The sequence below is a fragment of the Triturus cristatus genome, chromosome 11 (assembly GCF_964204655.1).
Source record: "Triturus cristatus chromosome 11, aTriCri1.1, whole genome shotgun sequence".
Taxonomy (NCBI): domain Eukaryota; kingdom Metazoa; phylum Chordata; class Amphibia; order Caudata; family Salamandridae; genus Triturus; species Triturus cristatus.
The window spans coordinates 474,049,127-474,070,980 of NC_140594.1; the positions used below are offsets into that span (position 1 = coordinate 474,049,127).

The window sequence follows — 21,854 nt, forward strand, 5'->3', positions numbered from 1 at the left end:
AAGCTAAGGATAACAGGTACCAATCTAGCTCTCCATGCTGTGCTGAAAAAACCCTTGCAGGTGGAAGCAACCACAGATCTAAGAAAGATGCATAACAACTTGGAAAAAAAAGTCAATATTCCCCCAAAACTAGCACAGAGGAAGGGGTAAGGTAAGTACTCGCATTTAGAGTCTGTTCCTGAAGATCTGGCGTCATCAGGAGGATGGGCTGGTAAGAACGCATGGCGAGCATAGCAAACAACCCAGTAAGCACCATATCACGTAACCACTTAATGAACAGGCAATGGTGCTCCCCAAAACATAGATCAAGACCCCCGGCTGCACCCTGCGCACCATAAGAGATAGATGTGCGAGAGAAGCAAACAACAAAATAAACTCACCTAAGCGACATCCAAGACTTGTAAAAAAAAAAAAAAAAAAAGCACATAACCATAGTGGTAGCAAAGCGTGACGTAATCAAGGGTAGGGTCAGAACGGCTAAAATAAAGGTGCCACTCGACCCCAGAAATTAATCTCCTGGGGAAAGAGGGGCAAAGCAGTCTGCTTAGCATACAAAACCCTGAGGCTCGAGAGTGGGAAAAAATATGACTTGTTTGGCGGGAAGCAGGAAAAGAAAGACGAGGCGGCGCTGGGAGACGTGTCTGTTGCGTCATCGGTGTTCTGATGACATCCGCGTGTTCAAAGGCCCGCCTCTCGCGCTCAGCGTTGCAGGCACGGATTACGTAATACTTGTGTTTTGTGGCCCCCTCCTGCAGCTGCTCTGGAAATGTGAGGGGCGCAGACAACGCGTTGTTGATCTCCAGTCGCCTAACGGATGCCCCACTTGTGAGATTAGGGGCTAGGGGCAGCAGTTGAGATCGCCAGAGATGAAAGTGAACGCCGCAAGCTAAAGAGACGCGACGAATGTGAACACCGTGAGCAAAAGACGCCGTGCGAATGCACATCTACTGTCCGGGCAGGCACAGCAAACAGGAGACAGGGAGGGAACAAACATGCCTCCCTTCCAATCAAAAACAAGCGCCCCGCTTCGGAGGCAAAACCGACAATAGATCTTGCAAGCGGGCAGCGCATGCGCTGCGTCGCTAGGCGAGACCTAATAAGGGGGGGGGGGGGGGGGGGGGGGACTCAAAGGATGGCAACGAGTATACACAGAGGGCCAGTAGTTCGGAGCCGGATCTGTCAGATTTAGTGGAAGACAAACGATCAAAAGCATTCAGAGTGTGTCGGCAAGTTTTCATGATGGTAATACCGACAGAAGTAGCGAGCATTTAAGAGGACTACAGATTCCAAGAACACAATAATGAATGCGTTTAGTACCGTCATACACAAACAAGAGTAGAGGGTTCTCTGGTCGCAGGTTTGACTGCCACCTTGTGCCCGCCTCGCAGGCACCACCCCTCGCCTCCTCTCCTTGGACCTCCTCCTCACTGTGAATCCGTCTCCCAGCCTGACACCAACATGGTGGCGCACTTGCAGGTCAGTACGGCCTGCCATCAGGACAACAATAACACATGCACATGTCGCGCCAGTCTGCTGACCTGGCTGCTGCATTGTCTGCACTGCAGCGGCTGGAATACCTGTGTACCGCTTACGAGGCGGGGCTGAGCTGCCGAAGACGCGCTGCTCTCAGACACTCCCCTCGCATTGCTTATTGTGTGTTTGAGACGGGAGTATATGTTCCTTCCTTCTCCTGTGTGTCGCTTCATGTCGTCAGCTCTGTAAGGTTTGGGGGCTTATAATAAAGCTATAGCACACACTTCCTGAGCTTCAGTGGAAGAGACACGTGCCCCTGCGCCAGCATTCTCATAGGGGGTCCCTGGGGCTCAGCACTTAGAGGGTCTTCGCTCACGTCTGCTCAGACATGCCTCGCCATGCTCTGCCCTCAGAGCCTGGGAGGAGACAGTCCCCATCCTGGGGTCCCCAGTACAGTGAAACAGATTTTGTGTCCATCTCTGCTTTGACTGCAGTATCAGATGGAACATGTAGGGTTAGGGCACTTCACTAGCTGGGTGCAGGGTTAGGGCACTTCTCTAGCTGTGTGTCAAACAGGGAGACATACACACGACAATCTCTTGGAGGCAGGATAGATTATTAGGGGGGGGGTGGAGTTGGATAGGGGAGCTAGCGGTTGATCAATGACTGGGGTATCTCCTTGAAGTGCATTTGACATCTGACAAAACAAACATATCAAGCGCCCACTCACCTGTCTAAAGGGACCTGGAAAATTCAGCAGGAAACCGGCTTTACAACTGACAGATGAATAAATGGCTACAATTAAATTGTCGCTCTCTCAGTGTGAAAGGCCGCCGAAAGCCCCTTAGCTCTATCCTTACAGGACACACGAGGGTTCACCATGTTTACCTTTAGTGTGTATTGATATTTGAAGGGCAGGGAATCATTTTTGACTGCTTATACAAATGTGCCTGCGGAGTGTTTTGAAAATACAAGTCGAATAGGTTTATGATGATGTATCTATCTTATCCAGAGGTCTGCATTTGTGCATGTTTTTGTAAATTGCATTTTAAACATGAGCATTTCAAACCAGACAGCAGGATTTGTAATTTGGTGCATTTCTATCAGTCCCGTGTCTGTAGGCCCACTTTAAGACAGACCAAGAACACGTAGGCAAACCAAAAACATTGACGCAATGTAAGTATTCATTGCATTCAGGCTTTTTCCTTTCGCTCCTCTTTTGTGAAGAAAGTAAGCAGGTCATAAAGCAGTGGTGATCAAGAGATGCGACGAAAGTGAATGCCGAGAGTAAAAGACGCTGTGCGCATACACATCTCCTGTCCGGGCAGGCACGGGAGACAGGAAGGGAACAAACATGCCTCCCTTCCAATCAAAAGCGCGCGTTTTTGAAGCGCGCCAATGCAAAGCATGGTTGGAGCTTCCACCCCGCTTCCGAGGCAAACCGACGACAATAGATCTCGCAAGCAAGCAACGCATGTACTGCGTCAATAGGTGAGACCTAAACATTAGAATTTCATCAAAACTTTATCCCCTGATATGTTTTAAGAGAGTTGTTTTTGTGTTTTAAAACCAGAACATAAAAACGAGCCTATACAATAGCAAGCTAATGGATCATTTAATGATTGTAGGTAGTAGAGAGCAGGGCTACTTTGACTAAATTTAAGAGTCCGTAATAGAGGTAAAATATATTTTTTCATCTCCTCTCTTTAATACTTGCAAAAGAATAATAGACTATCTCCTTGGACGGAAGTTTGCGCACAAGGACAACATGAGAGTTCGTTAGCAGTATGAACATTAGGCAGAAAGCCCAACATAAAGGCAGATAGAGTGCCATAACAGCATTGGGGGAATGCTAATCCTATTCAAAATGAATTATATATTCAGTTCTGAATGATGTAATTGGAGAAGGATTGAGAGACTCCTAGTAGACTAAGAAATTGTTCTCAATTCCTTGTATGGTAGCGGTATTAATTATTCCCTATAGAGCAGCCTCATAGATGGCAACAGATTGCTTTAGCCTCAGATTTTTATGGCTGGAACAATGGGTTTAGAACCTAGTTTCTTGATAAAACCGAACAGATCTCCTATACTCCTTTCCATGTAGAGGGCTGTTCTCCACCAAAAAAAAATAAGTCTATACAGTATCCATGACGTATTATGTATAAAATCCAGCTTCCTGATGCCACAGTCCTCCACTCCTTGAGGAATCCGCTTAATTTGCTCACCACAGGCTTTTCGTGATGGGATTGGGTGATGAGTCACTTGCCGGTTGATCCTTCCACGCTGGGAGGTTGGCCTCTTTCTCTTGTTTACCCTCGAAAGGGCTGCCCCGGCGGGTGTTGTCATTGATGGTGTGATATTTATTGTGAGGTTTGGTGTGCAACGCTTTGGGGCTGCTGCTGGGTAGTTCTGAAACCAGTGCTGCAAATCCCCATCTCCTGAAAAATCCCCTGAACTGGAGTGCCCCTATGGCTTTCGCAGTGTTATCCTTCTTTAACTGCTCTAGGTTATCAATGACTGCTTGTCAGAACAGAGCGTTGCATGTTAAGAGCATGCTGATAATTGAGGCTTGTACTTCTGCTTTGAATCCAGATACCCAGATACCCTGAGCCCCTGAGCCCGGAGTGTCGCCAGAGTGTTGTCCCAGTACACATCTGACTAATGGCCTTGTCTGCAGCATCCAGGGTGGATTTAAGGCAGGTATTAGCAATATGCCTTCCTGGATCACGGTCTTAGCCCTCTTGCAATGCTCCACTGGGAAATGCGGTTATCAGGCACTCTATCCCATTGCTGGTGTCCGTAGCAGTTCAGGAGGGCACTACAGGTTGCTATCCTCCACTGTGTGGCTGCTTCTCTCTCAATCTTCCTTCCAACCAGGTCAAGCCTCTTTCTTTCCCTTTCTGGTGGCAGACCCGTTGATGTGGGGGCATGTTTTTTTTTCTTGCGGTAGAGACACTGCTAGAATCCGTGGGGACGTTGCCTATTATGTATTGGGGTCCTGAGTGGAATGCTTGTATTTGTTTCTCCACTCAAAACGGTAAAGCTCTTGCAGTGGTCGGTTCACGAAGGCCACTTTACCCTGGTTGAGGATACTAGGGTGCATCGGTAGGTAGAGATTTGCCTTTTATGAGGCAATCAATGTCTCCAGTAGGAAGCATGTTTCTTCTTTCTTCTCTTCTAACTGCCCTCCATAGGTGTCTGCAGCCCTTTTGACGAGGCTGTTGTGGGCCATCTGGGGGTGAAGGTTTCGAGGGATAGCTGTCCACCCCCTCTTATGGGGACATGGTAGAGAGATCCAGCGATGTGTCCTCAAACTGGCTTTGTTCGTCAAACCCTGCCGATTCCTTGACTTCCACGAGCTCATAGAACTCCATGCTTGCCTGGTCATCCGCATCAGTTGTGGATGGTTTTGTCGAGAAGTGAAACTCAAACAAAGGAGTCATCATACTCCTTTCTTTGTAGCTGGGCAGCCATTTCACCCGCAAGTATTTGCGTCTTACGCTCTACCTCGAGCGTTATTTGCTAGGCATCTAACGTGTTCTCTTTTTTGAACGAGGTCTCTCCCATCCCAGATTCCTTGCCCTTCTCTCTCGCTGGAAAGTCTGCAAAGAAGGTCCGGTCTACGATCTGCCTCCATCGGTATCTTCGGGTTGGAATACATGTGGCTCTTTGTGCTGACCTTTGACATCGAGGCCGCCTTCGAGGACTTTGAGCCAGAGGACTTAGGGTATGTGCCTTTTGCCAGTATGGTTACATTTACTTGTTTCTTCTCTGCATTCCTCACCGCCTTCCTCAAAACTTGCCTTTTTCCAGCGTGGACTGTGGAGTCTTTGACGTCTGACTCATCTCCTCGTGCCGGTTCGGCATCCGACATGCTCTTTATAGTCACTGGATAAGCTGAGGCCTTTAAGAGATTCCTGGGTCTTAGATGTGCCCGCCATGGTGTAGTGTTCTAGCCTCTGTTGACGTCGTACCTAGTGCCTTTGGACAAACTCGGCACAGGCCTCGCAGTCCTACTTGTGGTCCTTCGGCAGACAAAAGATGCAGACTTTGTGGAAAATATCTGTGTGAATATGTGGCGACAGTTGGGGCAGAACTTGAAAAGTTTTTTTTCCAATGACCCTCTTCTGCCACACCCCTCTTCATTCTCCGGCCACGTGGATCTTACCATTGAGTGGTGGGGTGCGGGGGGAGGGGGCTCAGGATTTAGAAGGCTCTCCTTCTCTGCTCTTTAGATTTTGTGGTCTCCGGTGTCTCTTGATGATTTCTCAAATTCTAGTCTCTTGCCAAAATTCCTCAGACCTTCTCAATTGTGCTTCCAGACCCCAAAGGCTGAAAACAGAACCTGAAGATGGTGACCACACACATCTGGGGCATCGCGTCATGTCATGGTGGTCGGCGATGCCCACAGCTACAACAAAAAAAAAAAAAGATTAAAAAATCAAAAATAGAATAAAATAAGAATGTTTCCGGACCAAACCACTAGATGCCAGAATAATACACAGCAGGGGAATCCAGAAAATAATTCATGCTGCAAAAGGATTGTGTTACTTATCCTGTAAGCATCTGTTCATGGCATGTAGTGCTGTAGATTCACATACTTTGCATACTCCTGCCATCAGAATAGCACTCCATGAGTTGGCAGACTAACTTCAGTCCTTCAACAGGCTAAACTTTGCACCTTTTTATTTGTACAGCGTTATGCGGCAGTATATCAACACTAGAACTTAAAGGTGACCCTGTGACTGGTACCACTGACGAGCTAGAAACTGCTGTAGGGGATGCATATGCAATCGCACCTGGGAACTATGGCAATAAAGGAGGCCATCATCCCTAGTGGACGCATAACAGTTCGAACCGTGAGAGATAAGTTGGGTTGAAATGTGGGAGAGTTAATTGAAAGCTCTGAACTCAAGCTGGATTGAGATATTCCAATCTGGCCCTTGTGTTGAGGATTGCTCCCAGGTATGGCTGAATTTGGATAAGTTTAAGATGGGACTTGGGAACATTTATTGTAAACCCCAAGCTGTGAAGTAGATCCAGAGTCAACGGAGTGTACTGTTGGCACTGAAGCTAGGTACTGACTGATGAGCTAGTCGTCCAGGTAGGGAAATACGTGAATGTTTTGCCTTCTGAGATGTGCTGCTACTGTTGCCAAGCAATTTGTGAACTCCCGGGGCACTGTAGTCACTCCGAAAGGTAGAACTTCAAATTGGCAGCGTTTTCCCGCTACGACAAACCTGAGGTATTTAAGGTGAGTAGGACTGAATATGCTACTTACCAGTATGCATCTGTTCTTTGCATGTAGGGCTGCTGACATTCATATCTGTGCATAGATCGCCGCCTAGTGTTGGGTCCGGATGATTGCACATTGTTGTCCTGGAAGAGTCTTCGAAGTATCACGAGATAGGTGGCTCCTCCCCTGGACTACAGTGCGCATGGGCATCCTCTCCATCCTTAGATTGTTTTTCGCCATTGTGGCAGTGATGGAGTAGATACAGTAAGTGATGACCATGCTATACAGTAATTCTGAGAGCTGCAGCCGCTACAGGCGCCGGGGAGGAGGGTGGGCGATATGAATGTCAGCAGCCCTACATGCCAAGAACAGATGCATACTGGTAAGTAGCATATTCAGTTTGAGGCATGTGGGCTGCTGAATTCATATCTGTGCATAATTATATAGCAGTCCCTCCATTAGCGGCGGCTGCCCGTGCCAGCTGCAGCAGTCTGAAAAAGAGTCTTGAGAACAGCCTGTCCTACAGCTGCCTGCTGTTTTGAGTGTACATCTACACAGTAGTGTTTGGTAAATGTATGTATAGTGGACCATGTGGCTGCTCTACATATTTCCTGTAAAGGAATGTTTCCTAGGAAAGCCATGGACGCCCCTAACTTTCGTGTTGAGTGGGCTCGTGGGGGAATCGTTAATGTGCGTTTAGCTTTTTGATAGCAAATTTGAATACAGTTAACGATCCATCTGGCTATCCCTGCTTTGGAAATGGTGTTGCCCTTGTGTTGTGGAGAAAAGGCAACGAAAAGTTGTTTTGTTTTCCTAAAATCCTTTGTTCTGACTATATAGTACATGAGGGCCCTCTTTATATCTAGTGTATGGAGCATTCTCTCTGCGACATTTTGCGGATTTGGAAAGAAAACAGGCAGTTCAATAGTCTGATTCATGTGGAACTGCGATATCACTTTAGGCATGAATTTGGGGTTGGTACGTAGTACAACTGTTTGCGTGAACCTGTATGAATGGCTCTTGAATGGTTAGTGCCTGGAGTTCACTAACTCTTCTTAACGAAGTGATTGCCACTAAGAAAGCTACTTTCCAGGTGAGGAATTGAATCTCACATGAATGGAGAGGTTCAAAAGGTGGACCCATTAATCTGGTGAGGACCACATTGAGGTTCCACACTGGTGCCGGTGGGTGTCTTGGGGGAATCACTCGTTTGAGTCCCTCTAAGAAAGCTTTGATGGCAGGCACTCTTAATAAAGAGAGGTGCTGCCTGTTTTGAAGATAGGCTGCTATCGCGGTTAAATGTATACGTATGGAGCTGTATGCCAGATTGCATCGGTATAAGTGTAAGAGGTAACAGATGATGTTTTGAATGGATGCATCCAGCGGGTTAATGTCATTGTTGTTGCAGTAAATGACAAACCTTTTCCATTTAGCCACATAGCAAGCTCTGGTTGTGGGTCTTCTGGCCTCCTTGATGATATCCATACATTCAGGTGGCAGGTTTAGGTAGCCAAACTCTAAGACTTCAGGAGCCAGATTGCCAGGTTCAGCTGTTGCGGATCTGGGTGCTGAATTTCGCCATGGTTCTGCGTTAAAAGTGCGGGTGTGATCCGCAGCCTTTGATGCGGCACCACGGAAAGTTCTAGAAAGGTGGTGTACCATGGTTGGCGTGCCCATTTTGGAGCAACTAGGATGAGTGTCAGTGAGTGTTGTCGCAGTTTGCGTGCCACTAGCGATATTAATGGCGCTGAGGGAAAAGCGTACACAAATCTGCCTGACCAGTTCATCCATATCGCATTGCCCTGCGACTGTGGGTGCGGGAACCTGGCGGCAAAGTTTTGGCATTTTGCGTTTTTCCTTGTGGCGAATAGGTCTATCTCTGGATGACCCCACTGTTGGAAGTACGGTTTGAGTACTGATGGATGTAGCTCCCACTCGTGCATTTGGTGGCTGTGTCTGCTGAGCAGATCCGCCATCTGGTTGTCTTTGCATGGGAGGTGTTCCGCCATGAGGAACATGTTCCTTTGAATGGCCCACTTCCACATGCTCTGAGCCAGATGAGACAACTGTGGAGAGTGTGTTCCTCCCTGCTTCTGTATGTAGTACATGGCAGTCATGTTGTCCGTCCGGATCAACACGACTTTGTTGCACAAGTGTACTTTGAATGCCTTCATGGCTAGGAAGATTACCAAGTTCCAGAAGGTTGATGTGCATCTTCTTTTGCTGTGTCGTCCATAGTCCCTGCACTGTGTAATTGAGTACATGAGCTCCCCATCCCTGTAGAGAGGCGTCCGCCGTCAGTATTATTTGCGGAACAGGCTCTTGGAACGGTCGGCCCTTGCAAAGGTTTTGTGGATTCCACCAATGCTGAGAGTTGTATGCCCGACCGCTCACCAACACTAGGTCTGTTAATTGTCCTTGAGCCGGATTCCATTGACGTGCCAAGCACTCCTGAAGCGGGCGCATATGTAGTCTCGCGTGCGGGACTATGAAAATGCAGGAGGCCATCATGCCTATCAACTGCATGAACACTCGCGCTGGAAGGGAGTGTTGAGGTTTGAACTTTGTGATCAGCAGTTGCATGCTGTTGATACTCACTAAATTTGGCTGAGCTGTGGCTGTTAGAGTGTTTATGGTCGCGCTCAGGTACTGGCGTACGTGTGCGGGTTGAAGATGTGATTTTGGGTAATTTAGTGAGAATCCTAGAATGTGAAGAAGGTGAATGGTGAGGGACATGTGGCTGGCACATTGCTGGGCTGACTTTGCCTGAACAAGCCAGTCGTCCAGGTAAGGGAAGTCGTGAATGTGCTGTCTCCGTAGATGTGCAGCCACTGTCGCTAGGCACTTGGTAAAGACCCTGGGTGCCGTTGTTACTCCGAAGGGGAGAACTTTGAACTGATAATGGTGATCCTGAATAGTGAACCTGAGATATTTTCTGTGCGATGGGTGTATGGGTATGTGGAAATACGCATCTTTCAAATCCAGTGTGGCTAGGAAGTCTCCCTGACTGAGTAACGGTAGAACCTGCTGTAGGGTGAGCATATGGAAATGCTCTGACAGAATGTAGTGGTTGAGGGGTCTCAGGTCTAGTATAGGTCTGAGAGATCCGTCCTTTTTTGGGATTAAGAAGTACAGAGAGTACACCCCTGTCCCTTGTTGGTTTACGGGCACGACTTCTATTGCACCTTTTTGCAGCATACTTAGTACTTCCTGCTGCAATAATGCCAAGTGCTCTACGGACATAGGACGGTGCTTTGGCGGTATGTTGGGTGGAGTGGACGTTAATTCTAGACAGTAACCGTACTGGATAATTTCCCTGACCCACCTGTCTGTGGTGATGGACTTCCAGACTGACAGGAACTGTTGGAGTCTCCCCCCGACAGGTGTTATGTGGTCGGGGGGCAGGGAGAAGGCGTGACTGTTTGTTTTTGGGGGAGGACCTGGTGTTGCCGCACCCACGTCCTCTGCCTTTGGTGCTGGATCCACGATATCCACCTCTATTGTTTTTATCATAGGTACTTTGCATACCCCCTTTATTGTACTGCTGCTGGGACCCCCGACCTCTAACTGCTCCTCTATTCCCGGGGCGACGAAAGGAGCCACTCCGAAACTGCTGCGACTGCAGAGCCCCCATTGATTTTGCAGTTTGTGTCTTTTTTAATTTTTGAGGGTAGTGTCAACCTCGGGGCTAAATAAAAAGTCTGGGTTGACCGGTTGATTTAAGATATTGTTCTGAATTTCAGGTTTGAAGCCTGAGATTCTTAACCATGCGTGCCTCCTCAACATTACGCTTGTGTTGATCGCCCTTGCTGCAGTGTCGGCTGCATCCAGTGCGCATTTGATGGACGCATTTGTAAGGAGTTGTCCCTCTCTGATAAGGAGCTCTGCTGCCTCTTTGTATTCATCTGGCAAGTGTTGTAGCAGTGATTCTAGTGTGTCATAGTGTGACCTATCATAACGGGCCAGGAGTGCCTGGGTGTTGGCAATGCGCCAGATGTTTGCCGCTTGCGCTGCTATCCTTTTGCCTGATGTCTCCAGCACTTCGGACTTCTTGTCGGGGGGAGGAGCATCACCCGTTGTTTGTGAATGTGCTCGTTTGCGAGCATTAGCAACAACCATGGAGTCTAATGGTAACTGACCCTTAATGTACATAGGGTCTCCGGGTGCAGGCTTGTATTTTTTTTCGATTCTGGGGTTCAACACCCGTGCCCTGGTTGTTTCTTTAAAAATGTCTTTTGCAGGTTTTAAAACTCCCTTTAACATTGGCAGAGTTTTGACGGTTTTCTCAGAGGAGGTGAATGTGTCCACTAAGAAATCTTCCTCTACAGTGTCAGAATGGAGTTCCACTCCATGATTGGCAGCAGCCCGTACTATGAGGGCATTAAAGGCAGCAGTGTCCTGTGGGAGATGTCTTTATATTATAAAGCTGCGTGTCAGGAGTATCTGGTGCGTTACCCTGGTCGGTGGGGTCATCCCATGCTTGATCTGGGTCTTGCATGTGATCATCAGGATCGATATCCACCGGGTAAGTGGTATCATCCCCTATATAGTCCTCTCCGGCGTCTGCCTCTGAATGCGTAGGAGAAAAAGACGGTGGGTCCTGAAGGAAGGGTTGAAAGGTTTCATGAAGCACTGGTGCGGAACCTGCCGGCAGTTTTTGTTTCAAAGGAATCTTGTATGAGTCCAAACCCTTCTCTGGTGTGATTTTCCGCTTGCGGAGCATCAGCCTACCAGTGTCGGCGTCGATAAAGTGTGCCTGTGAAGGCTCGATATCGATTTGTCCAGTGGATAGTGACTGTGTTTGGTGGACACGTGTCCGAATTTCGAACATTTTCGGTGCCTTGGGCGGCGGCGGCAATCCAAATGTGATGTGCGCCGGCGCTGAGTGTGCTTTTGCGGCCTTGTGCGTTTCGGGACCCGACGTAGGTTGGAGGGTTGCTCGGTCCCTGATGCGTTGCGACGCTGAGACCTGTTGCAAGGTGAACGCAGATAGCGCTTTGGAACCGATAGGCACCTTGGAGGCAGGCGTCACAGCGGTATCCGACTTATTCCCAGTCTTTGGGTCGTCGATCCGAAGGCGGGTATCGACGCTCCTCGGAGCCGATGATTTGGCAGGCGCCGCACCCTTTGATGTCGACGCAGACGGATCGACCACCTTGACCTTGGTGGGTTGGGCCGTAATCTTCAGTGCCATAGGCCGAGGCGCCTTGTGGGGACCGAGGGCCTTCTTCTTTGGCTCGGCGCCGGAACCCGTCGTGGTGAACTCGGCACCGAAATCTCTTTTGGTGTGTTCGGTGCCGATTACCTGTGCCGGCGTCGAAGGAGTGGAGGGCTTCGAGGCCCTCGATCCGATCGCAACCTGTTTCACTTTCGGTTTCGATGTAACCGGTGCGACGGACTGTTTCGGTTTCACTGAAGGAAATCCAGTCTTCGATATTAATGGCTCCTGTGAAATGTTCGAGGCCGGGCCTTGAGGCGGGGCCGAAGAACTGTGTGACTGATCTTGGGTAAGGCCCGCAGGCGATCCCTCGACCTGAGCCTTATGACGACTTTGTCTCTCGGCCTCCGTATCGACGGGTTGGCCTAGCTCTTCGCTGGAGCCATCTTCCTCAGCCCCAAGGGCCTCATTGTAGTCTCCTACCTCGTCGACGACGTCTTCGTCCTCGAAGATCACCTCATCATCGTCTTCCGATCGGGATTCATGTTCGGAAGCGTTACTGGAGTCCATGTCTTCTACGCTCTCGGCTTCCTCATCCTCGGTGCTGAAGATGTTGACCGGGGCAGGCGCCGATTGCTGTGCCTCCAATCTCGCTGCCCGTCGATTCCGCAGAGTCTTCTTCGAGCGGAACCGGGCGCAGGCCATACATTTCGACTCATCATGATCCGGTGAGAGACATTTGTTGCACACCGGATGGACATCGACGTGTGGGTATTTCGCATGGCATAAAGGACATCTCTTGAAAGAAGTCCTCAATTCCATCGTCGAGCGGTGATCGATGTTCGGACCGAAGCGGATCCGAAAAGCGTGAAGAAGGTACTAAAACACAAAATAAACTGGTTGATACCGAACGCGAACAATACCAACGAGATCTAAAGGCCTTTTGGCCTTAAACTAAAGTTTCCGAACTTGAGCTAAGATAAGCACATCCGAACCCAATGGCGGAAAAAAACAATCTAAGGATGGAGAGGATGCCCATGCGCACTGTAGTCCAGGGGAGGAGCCACCTATCTCGTGATACTTCGAAGAATCTTCCAGGACAACAATGTGCAATCATCCGGACCCAACACTAGGCGGCGATCTATGCACAGATATAAATTCAGCAGCCCATATGCCTCGAACCTATGGGTATGTATAAGTAGTTGTCCTTTAGGTCTAGTGTTGCCATAAAGTTGCCCTGTTGTAGAAGTGGAATGAAATCCTGTACAGTAACCATATGGGAGTGTTCTGATAGAATGTAGTAGTTGAGAAGTCTGAGGTTTAAGATTAATGTCAGTGACGGTCCTTTTTTGGAATCAGAAAGTCTAGAGAATATACCCCTGTGCCTTGCTGATGAGGGATTGATTCTATGGCACCTTTGAGAAGAAGAGCTTCGACTTCTTGTTTGAGGAGCGTTAAGTGATCCTGTGATAACCTGTGAGTATGAGGTGGGATGTTTGGTGGCATGGTAATGATCAAGACAGTAGACATGTTAGATAATGGCTACTACCCACTGGTCTGTGTTGATGGACCACAAGACCGGGTGAAAAAATTGTAGTCTTCCCCCGACAGACAGTGGCCAGGGGGACGGATTGGGTAGTCACTATTTTGCAGTTGATATTGCTCCACGTGCGGAGGCACCTCTGCCTATATTGTTACCACCTCTGAAGGAGCCTATAAAATAGCACTTACTGTAGGTGGATTAGCCACGTTTTTGCTGAAACATGAAGGCATCTGTGTGGTGTATTTATATCCTCCCTTGAAGCCAGAACGACGAAGGGAGACTCTAGGTGTAGTAGTCTGTAAGCCCCCATAGCTTTAGCAGTCTGTGTACTTTTTCATTTTATCTAAGGTGATATCTAACTGTGGGCCAAAAAGATGGTCTTTGTCAAAGTGCATATTGAGAACAGCATTTTAAGACTTCTGGCTTAAAGCCATAACATAAGAACCAAGCATGTCTAAGGAGCATGCTGGTATTGATACCGCTAGCGACTGTATCTGCTGCATCTAAGGCACACCTAATGGAATTTTTGATGTCTTGACCTTCTGCAACAATTTGTTTCCCTCTTCGACGATGGCCCACAGGGAGATACTGTAGTAGCTCCTCAAACTCATCCCAATGGGCCCCATCATAACATACTAAAAGGGCATGGGAATTGGAAATGTGTCAGTGGTAAGCTGCCTGCGCTGCTTCTCTTTTCCCTGCTGCGTCAATAGGTTTCCTCTTTCCCAGGAGGTGGCGTATCCCCAGTTGCCAGGCTAATAGCTCTTTTACAAGCAGTAGTGTCAACTGTTGACTCTGGTGGTACCGGAGTAAAAAGAGGGGAATCTGATGGAGCCGCTTTAAATTTCTTATCTACCCACGGGGCAATAACTCTGGCACGTATAGGCTCTTTTAAGTCTTTTAAGGTGTCGTCAGCATGCCAAAGCATACCAGGTAGCATAAGCACGAACTGTGCATCTTTGTAAGTGGGTGAGAGGCTATCAAAACGAAAGTCTTGTTATAAATATTCCTTGTGCAGCTCAAATGCATGGGAAGTCGCTGCTCTAGCAATGATCTGTTAGTAAGCACTAGCATCTTCCGCGGGGCCGGGCAGGATAATGATCTGGATCATTGATCGTTATAAATCTGTATCTTAAGTGTACCATGGGTCTGAATCCCCTAACAGCTCATCCATTCCCCCAGTGTTTGACCTTGATGACCCTGCAGGTGTAACATCAAAAGGGTGATGTGTAGAATTGGGGGGTTGGTGGAGGTGATGAGGAAGGTGGCGGTGGAGGAGAATGAGTAGGGCTGGTAGCCTTATCCTTTGACCTATATTTGAGAGGAGCAGAAACGTTCAATGCATCCTCTAAAGTTCATTGTCTCTTTGGTAGAGGAGAGGCCATTATTCGCTCGGTGCATTCTTGAATCTGGATATTTGACTGTCTAATGTCCATTGTTTCAAGGATAGGCTAGACCGGAGACATGGGAACCGAGGAATGCTTTGAGGTTTTTGTCTCGGGCGATTTCGAAAAAGAGGCTTTTGGAACGGAGGAGTGTTTTTTGCTCAGCACTGAGGTAGCTGTGGTCAGCGGGCAAGTCTGTTTTAAAGATTGGGTGGAGACAAAAGCATGGGCTTGAATTGAGGAGGTCAACACAGAGAACCTAACATTAGTGAAAATTTTCAGTGCCGGTCCCAGGGGGTGGGGCATCCAAAGTCTCTTTTCGGATCTGACCACGCCCATATGGCAGAGGGGGTACGGCGACCTCTAGTATTGGGAAGGGCGAATATTTTAAAGGCTGCTTGGGTTTTGGAGCAGGGTCTGGAGTAATAGTACTCATGCGCTGCCTGGGTGGGAGGGTGTACTCTACCTCCTCCTCCACGTTGGAGATTTTTTCAACTGAGAAAGCCCCTTGTTCCTCCCCAGCAGCATGTTCTTAGGGCATGCTTGGCCCTGAAAATATCAGGAGTGTCGTTTTCACTTCAACAAGACCTCTCCAACCGACAAGTCCTTTGATTCTGGAGTGTCTTTTTCGGACGGAAAGACTTGCAGTCTGCCTCATGGCAAACAGATGCTAGGCAAAGGATGCACACTTAAGGTCGATCAGTGTGCGGATATTTGGAATGGCACTGCGGGCAAAATCGAAAAGGTGTTTGTTCCATCAAGAACACATCTTCAGCCCCGACTGCACGTGAGAGGGTAGACCAGAGATGGGCAGCGCCCCGAAGGGCGACTGGTCTGTGCCTGAAACAAAGATTCAGTGGCACAGCGATGAAAACGCACTATCGAGACAAACTACACAGTCTAAGACAGAATAGGACCGAAGACTCACATTGAACGGAGTTAAACACGGAGGCTAGTCAAATGTCCGAAACCGACAGCGGAGAGAAAACAAACTAAAAAGAAGTTGATGTCCATGCGCAGTATCACCGAGAAGGAGTCACTCGATTTTGTAACTCAAAAATATTCTCATTAGAAAAACAACTTGTTCAAATCCGAATCTAACACTACATGGCAGGAGTATGCAGAGCATGTGTATCTACAGCCACAGATGCCACTAAACCTAGTTTATATTAACAAGTGAGGCTACAGGAATTCAAAACAATCAGTAGTAAATTGCAGTGAGGAGAAACGGTAGTTAACTGTCAATAGGTCACCTGCGATGAGAAAGGATGCTCCATAGCTCATTAAAATGCAAAGAAAAAAATATAAAATTGTACTCTTTCTTTGCAAGTGATTATACTAAAAAGCTATCCAATGAGGATAGCTATTTCTTTAGCAATTGGTTCTAGACGTATTAGTACATCTGGATTTTAACCATGGCAAACTCTTCGAATATAGAATCAAAATGCAACCAAACCCATATAAAAAAAAACCTCTTTGTTCCTCTATCAGTTACACACAACAATTTGCCCTAGTGGCACAAACGTGTCACTACACCAAACGGATGTATATTTTGATAAATGTGCATGAGCTGAATTTCCTTTATCTTTAGACTATGCCACTTGCATAGGGTATGCACAATTTGAACATTTAAACTCATCAGTTTCACTACTCAAACACTACTTTGCAAGCGAGTCTTTTTTGTGATTATTCAGTAGGCCTATGTAATTCCAGAAAAGCTCTGAAATACTGAAATTTAACAGAAACAATGTAAATAATTTCACAGAGTAATATTTACATGCTGGTGATTACAAATCTGATTAGACAATTCTCAGGTATTTCAATGAAAAGGATACTAAAACTTCTATCAGTAATCTCTAAATGCCACAGATTAATCCGCAAGTCATCTGCAGACAGATATGTTTCATAGTCGCTATTGACAGATATGGAGTTGATGTGATACGTGTGAGCATTAGCAAATATTCGTCGTGGGCTCGCTTCAACCATTAGATCCATAGGCCTCAACACAGGTACCTGTAAGATAATGGTGCATAAAATGTTCAAGGTATAGCCAAACATGGGACACAGATTAATCATAGTCAAATGCACAAACAAACAGTTTGATAAGATCACCAGTTAAGAGCACTTTTGAAGAGGAGTTAGGTTGATTCTGAAGGCAGCAAAATGGCATGCTTCACTGCCCCTATGGCTAAATACAAGTCCACTTGGTGATGTAATCCTCTGTAAGTAAATCTATGCAGGCTCCAACAGAAGGAGGCTTGTCCTAACCAGAGTTTCCTTAGCTCAAGTATGTTAGGAAACACAGCAAGCACGAGGGCATGGCTTGTCCACCAAAGATGAGATGTATTGTAAGTGGACATCCTGTGCGATCTTGCCTTAATCATGATCAAACCTTACGGTGCCTGACCGTGCATCTTGGAGAAACCGGCCAGTACCCGTAAATCGAATCTGGATGCAGGCATGACAATGCTAGACAGCTTGAGGCACAGTCACATGGCCGACAAGGCATGATGAACAAGTTACTTACCTTCGGTAACGATGTATATGTAAGAAACATTAGTTAGTTCGATTCCTCACCTTAGAATATCCCCAGGAGTCAGGCTGGATCCGGAAAGATTTTTGTAGCAATACCCATTGCGCGTCGCTAGGCGTCGTCTGCGGCTCCGCGTCCGTCGTTGGCGTTGTGCGCCAGAATGACGTTGTAGGAGTACTTAGACGATGCCCTCGCGCGCTGACGTCAGTTCTTGTACATAGCTTTCCGCGCCAGGAACGCAGAGCCATGCAAGAGACCGACACTGGTGCCAAAAAATCTAGGGCCCTGAAAAGGATAGCCTTAACCCTAGATACATCGTTACCGAAGGTAAGTAACTTGTTCATTTGAAAGAAACACGTTAGTTAGATTCCTCACCTTAGAATAGATACCCCAGCAATACCAACCCCGGTGGTGGGTCTGCGAACCAAGATCACACCAGAAGGTCCTGGAGAACAGAACAGCCAAAGTAGCCATCTCTCCGGACTTGGCTGTCCAGGCAATAGTGCTTGGCAAACGTGTGCAGTGAAGCCCACGCCGCCGCCTGACAGATGTCCTGCAAGGGAACTCCCCGGCCCAGGGCAGTAGTAGCCGCTGTGGCCTGGGTGGAATGGGCCCTCAGCCCAACAGGAGGGTCCTTTTTTGCCAAGTAGTAACAAAGTTTAATACACAACACGACCCACCGTGAGATGGTCCGTTTGTGAATCGTTTTCCCCTTCTTAGCTCCTACATATCCAACAAAAAGTTGGTAGTCCACCCGGAACTGTTTGGTGCGGTCCAAATAAAAGGACAGTGCCCGTTTTGGGTCCAGACGGTGGAGCCTCTCTTCCTCTTTTGAAGGATGCGGAAAGAAGGTGGGCAACGCGACAGATTGCCCGATGTGACAGGGGGTCACCACTTTTGGTAGAAAAGGACGAGTCCGGAGGACAACCTTGTCCGGATGAACAGAAAGAAAGGGAGGCTTAGATGACAGAGCCTGGAGCTCACTCACCTGTCTAGCCGAGGTGATAGCTACCAGGAAAGCTGTTTTCAGGGTCAGAAGACTAATGGGACAATTGTGAAGAGGCTCAAAAGGAGCGCACATCAGAAAGGTCAGAACAAGATTCAAGTCCCACTGAAGCATTACGAAGGGGACAGGAGGGAACATGCGAGTAATGCCCTTGAGAAAACGTGAAACAGGGGACCTGAAAAGAGAATGCTGATCAGGAAGCCGTAAGAAGGCAGAGATTGCAGCAAGATAACCTTTCAAGGTGCCCAAAGCAGAGCCCTGCTGGGCCAAAGAAAGAATTAAGAGGAGAACCTCAGAAAGAGGGGCGGAAAGGGGATCCACAGCCTTTGCTGTGCACCATGCCACAAATTTGTTCCACCCGCAGGCGTATACAGTCTTTGTGGAGGGACGCCTGGCTGCCAGAATGACATCACAGACTTCAGGAGGCAAGTCAAATGGCATCAACTGCCACCGCTCAATCTCCACGCGTGGAGGATGGACAGGTTCGGGTGGAGGACCGTCCCCTGCTGCTGCGACAGAAGGTCCTCCTGAAGAGGCAGTAGTATCGGGGGATCGATTGACATACTGAGTAGCTCGGGATACCAGAACCTTCGTGCCCAATCCGGAGCCACTAAGATAACTTGGGCCCGGTCGCGACTGATCTTCAGCACTCTGGGCAAAAGTGGTATAGGCGGAAAGGCGTACAACAGACCGCAACTCCACTCGTGACGAAAAGCGTCCCTGAGCGAGTGCTGCCTTGGAAATTCCAACGCGCAGAACTGCTGACATTGCGCGTTCTCTACGGTGGCGAATAGATCTAACCAAGGCTCTCCCCACTGCAGAAAGAGACCTTGCGCCACGTCCGAGTTCAGACACCATTCGCGATCCATCATGCACCGGCGGCTGAGTTCGTCTGCTCTGGCTTTCAGAGAGCCCACCAGATGTTGAACCACCAGGGTGATGCCCTGGTGTTCCAGCCATGTCCAGAGGCGCAGAGCCTCCTGACAAAGGGTCCACGACCCCACCCCGCCCTGTTTGTTGCAATACCACATGGCGGTGGTGTTGTCCGTGAACACCTGCACGACACTTCCCTGACAGAGGGAAGGAAGGCTTTCAGTGCAAGCCGGATCGCTCTCAGCTCCAAAAGGTTGATATGGAGTTGAGCCTCCGCAGGAGACTAGAGTCCTCTGATCTCTGCCTCTCCCATGTGGCCCCCCCATCCCGGGAGGGACGCGTCCATCACTACTACGAGATCCGGTTGGGGTAGGGAGAGGCATCTGTCGCTGAACCAATCGCGGTCCGTGAGCCACCACTGCAACTGGTGCGCAGTGCCCTCCGAGATCAAGACATGGTCTGACAGGTTGCCTCGATGCTGGGCCCACAAACTTCAGGTCCCATTGCAGAGCCTGCATTCGCCACCTGGCGTAATGCACCAACAGGATGCAGGAGGCCATCAGCCCCAGAAGCCGCAGCACCAACCTGACCGAAACCCAGGATAGAGGCCGAAAGATGGGAATCAGACTGAATATCCCGGACCCGCTGTTCCGGAGGATAAGCCCGGAACTGCGCCGAATCGAGAACCGCTCCGATGAAGAGGAGCTTCTGGGTCTCAGGTGTGACTTCGGCACGTTGATGGAGAACCCCAGCAAATGCAGGAGGTAGGCCGTAGTCTGGAGGTGGGAGACGACTTGCTGGGGCGAGCCCGCCTTCAACAGCCAGTCGTCGAGATAGGGGAAGACTGGAACCCCCGATCTGCGCAGATGAGCTGCGAACACCGCCATCACTTTCGTGAACACCCGAGGGGCACTGGTGAGGCCGAAGGGGAGCCCGGTGAACTGAAAGTGCTCCTGACCCACCGTGAACCGCAGGTAACGCCGGTGGGCCGGCAGGACGGGGATGTGAAAATAGGCGTCCTGCAAGTCCAACGCTACCATCCAGTCTCCAGGGTCGAGGGCAGCCAGAACCTGAGCTAAAGTTAGCATCTTGAACCGTTCCTTCCGGAGGAAGGCATTGAAGTTCCGGAGGTCCAAGATAGAGGGTATGCCCCCTTTGCCCTTCTTGGGAACCAGAAAGTAGTGGGAATAGCAACTACGGCCTACTTCTGGACCAGGAACGCGCTCGACAGCCAAGAGGGCTGTAACTTCCTCCCGCAGAAGATTCAAGTGATCCTCCGATATACGGTGGCATGGCTGGAGGGGTCATCTCGAAAGGAGTAGTCCCTTCGGACGATTTGCAGCACTCACCTGTCCGAAGTGATGGAGCACCAGAGAAGCAGGTGATGGCGAACTCTGCCGCCCACTGGCGTGGAATGGGCCTGAAAGCTCGGACTAGGAGGGCTTTGAGGCGGATGCTGCCGGGGTGGATGTGGACTGACTGGCACGTTGTCCTCTAGTACCGCCACGGCGGAACCCACGTCCGACCGCGTGCAGGTTGGTTCTGCGGTCGGTGGCTAGGCGGACGTGAGGAGGCCCCCCTTTCTTGGCCGCGAAAGGCAGAAGTTTGTGGCCGTGGGGCCGAGAGACCCAAGGACATGGCAGTAGCCCGGGAGTCCTTAAAACGAGCCAGCGCACTATCCGCCTTCTCACCAAAAAGGCGAGCGCCATTAAAGGGCATATCCATGAGGGTACTCTGGACATCCCCTGAAAAAGACGTGTACCGCAGCCAGGCTTGGCGCCGGAGCGCCACCGTGGTGGAAATCGCCCTACCCCAGCGAGTCAGTGGTGTCAAGACCACACCGTATGGCATGTGGCGTTGCATCTCGCCCGTCAGCAAGTGCCTGGGAGATGTGTCCGGGCCTCCTCTGGACACTGGGGCAGCACGTCCTCCACCGCATCCCACAGAGAGTGGGAGAAACGGTCCAAGAGGAAAGCGGTGTTCAAAGACCGCAGGCCTATACTCAGGGAAGAGAACAGTTTCTTTCCGAACTGTTCCAGCCTCTTGCGTTCCCGATCCGGAGGAGCGGACGGGAAGGAGGATTCGGAAGTGGAGGCCTGGATAACCAGGCTCTCGGGGGTGGGGTGTTTGGACAAGAAACTGGGGTCGCCCGGAGCAGGGCGGTGGCGCCGGGCCACGTTCCGATCCACAGGAGGAACTGTGGATAGCTTGGACCAAGTGCCCTGCAGAACGTCGATGAGGGCCTCATTGAACTGCAGCAGAGGCTCTGTGGAGCTTGCTGACGGTTGAAGCACCTCTGTGAGGATATTAGTCCTCACGGCCACAGCAGGCAACTCGAGCCCCAGGGCTTCGGCCGCCTTGCGCAGCACCACTGAGAAAGCTGCACCTTCCTCCGAGGCCACAGTCGGAGGAGAGATGAAACCAGCGTCCGGTGAAGTGTCCAGACCACTGGCATCCCCCAGTTCATCTGCCCAGTCCTGTGAAAGTTGGCCCTGGATGGCCATAGGGTCCTCAGACCCCTCCCAGTCGCCCCCGTCATCCGATTCCTGATAAACAGGAGGAATGATCGGAGCGCGACCAGCGAGGGGAGTCCGAAGAGCGGTGTCGCACTTGGACTTCTTTGATCGCTTCGACTTACCCGAAGACT

The 21,854-nt window shown here is 49.5% G+C and overlaps 1 protein-coding gene across 2 annotated transcripts in view; it reads right to left on the reverse strand.

The window, feature by feature from the left end:
* PPP2R2A (protein phosphatase 2 regulatory subunit Balpha) overlaps nucleotides 1-21,854 on the reverse strand; it is a 415,049-nt gene that overhangs the window by 156,306 nt on the left and 236,889 nt on the right. For both annotated transcript variants that reach the window (XM_085632765.1, XM_085632766.1), the window contains one exon: nucleotides 16,631-16,808. In XM_085632765.1, coding sequence (XP_085488891.1) covers nucleotides 16,631-16,808 — 178 coding nt within the window. The remainder of the gene's footprint in view (nucleotides 1-16,630; nucleotides 16,809-21,854) is intronic.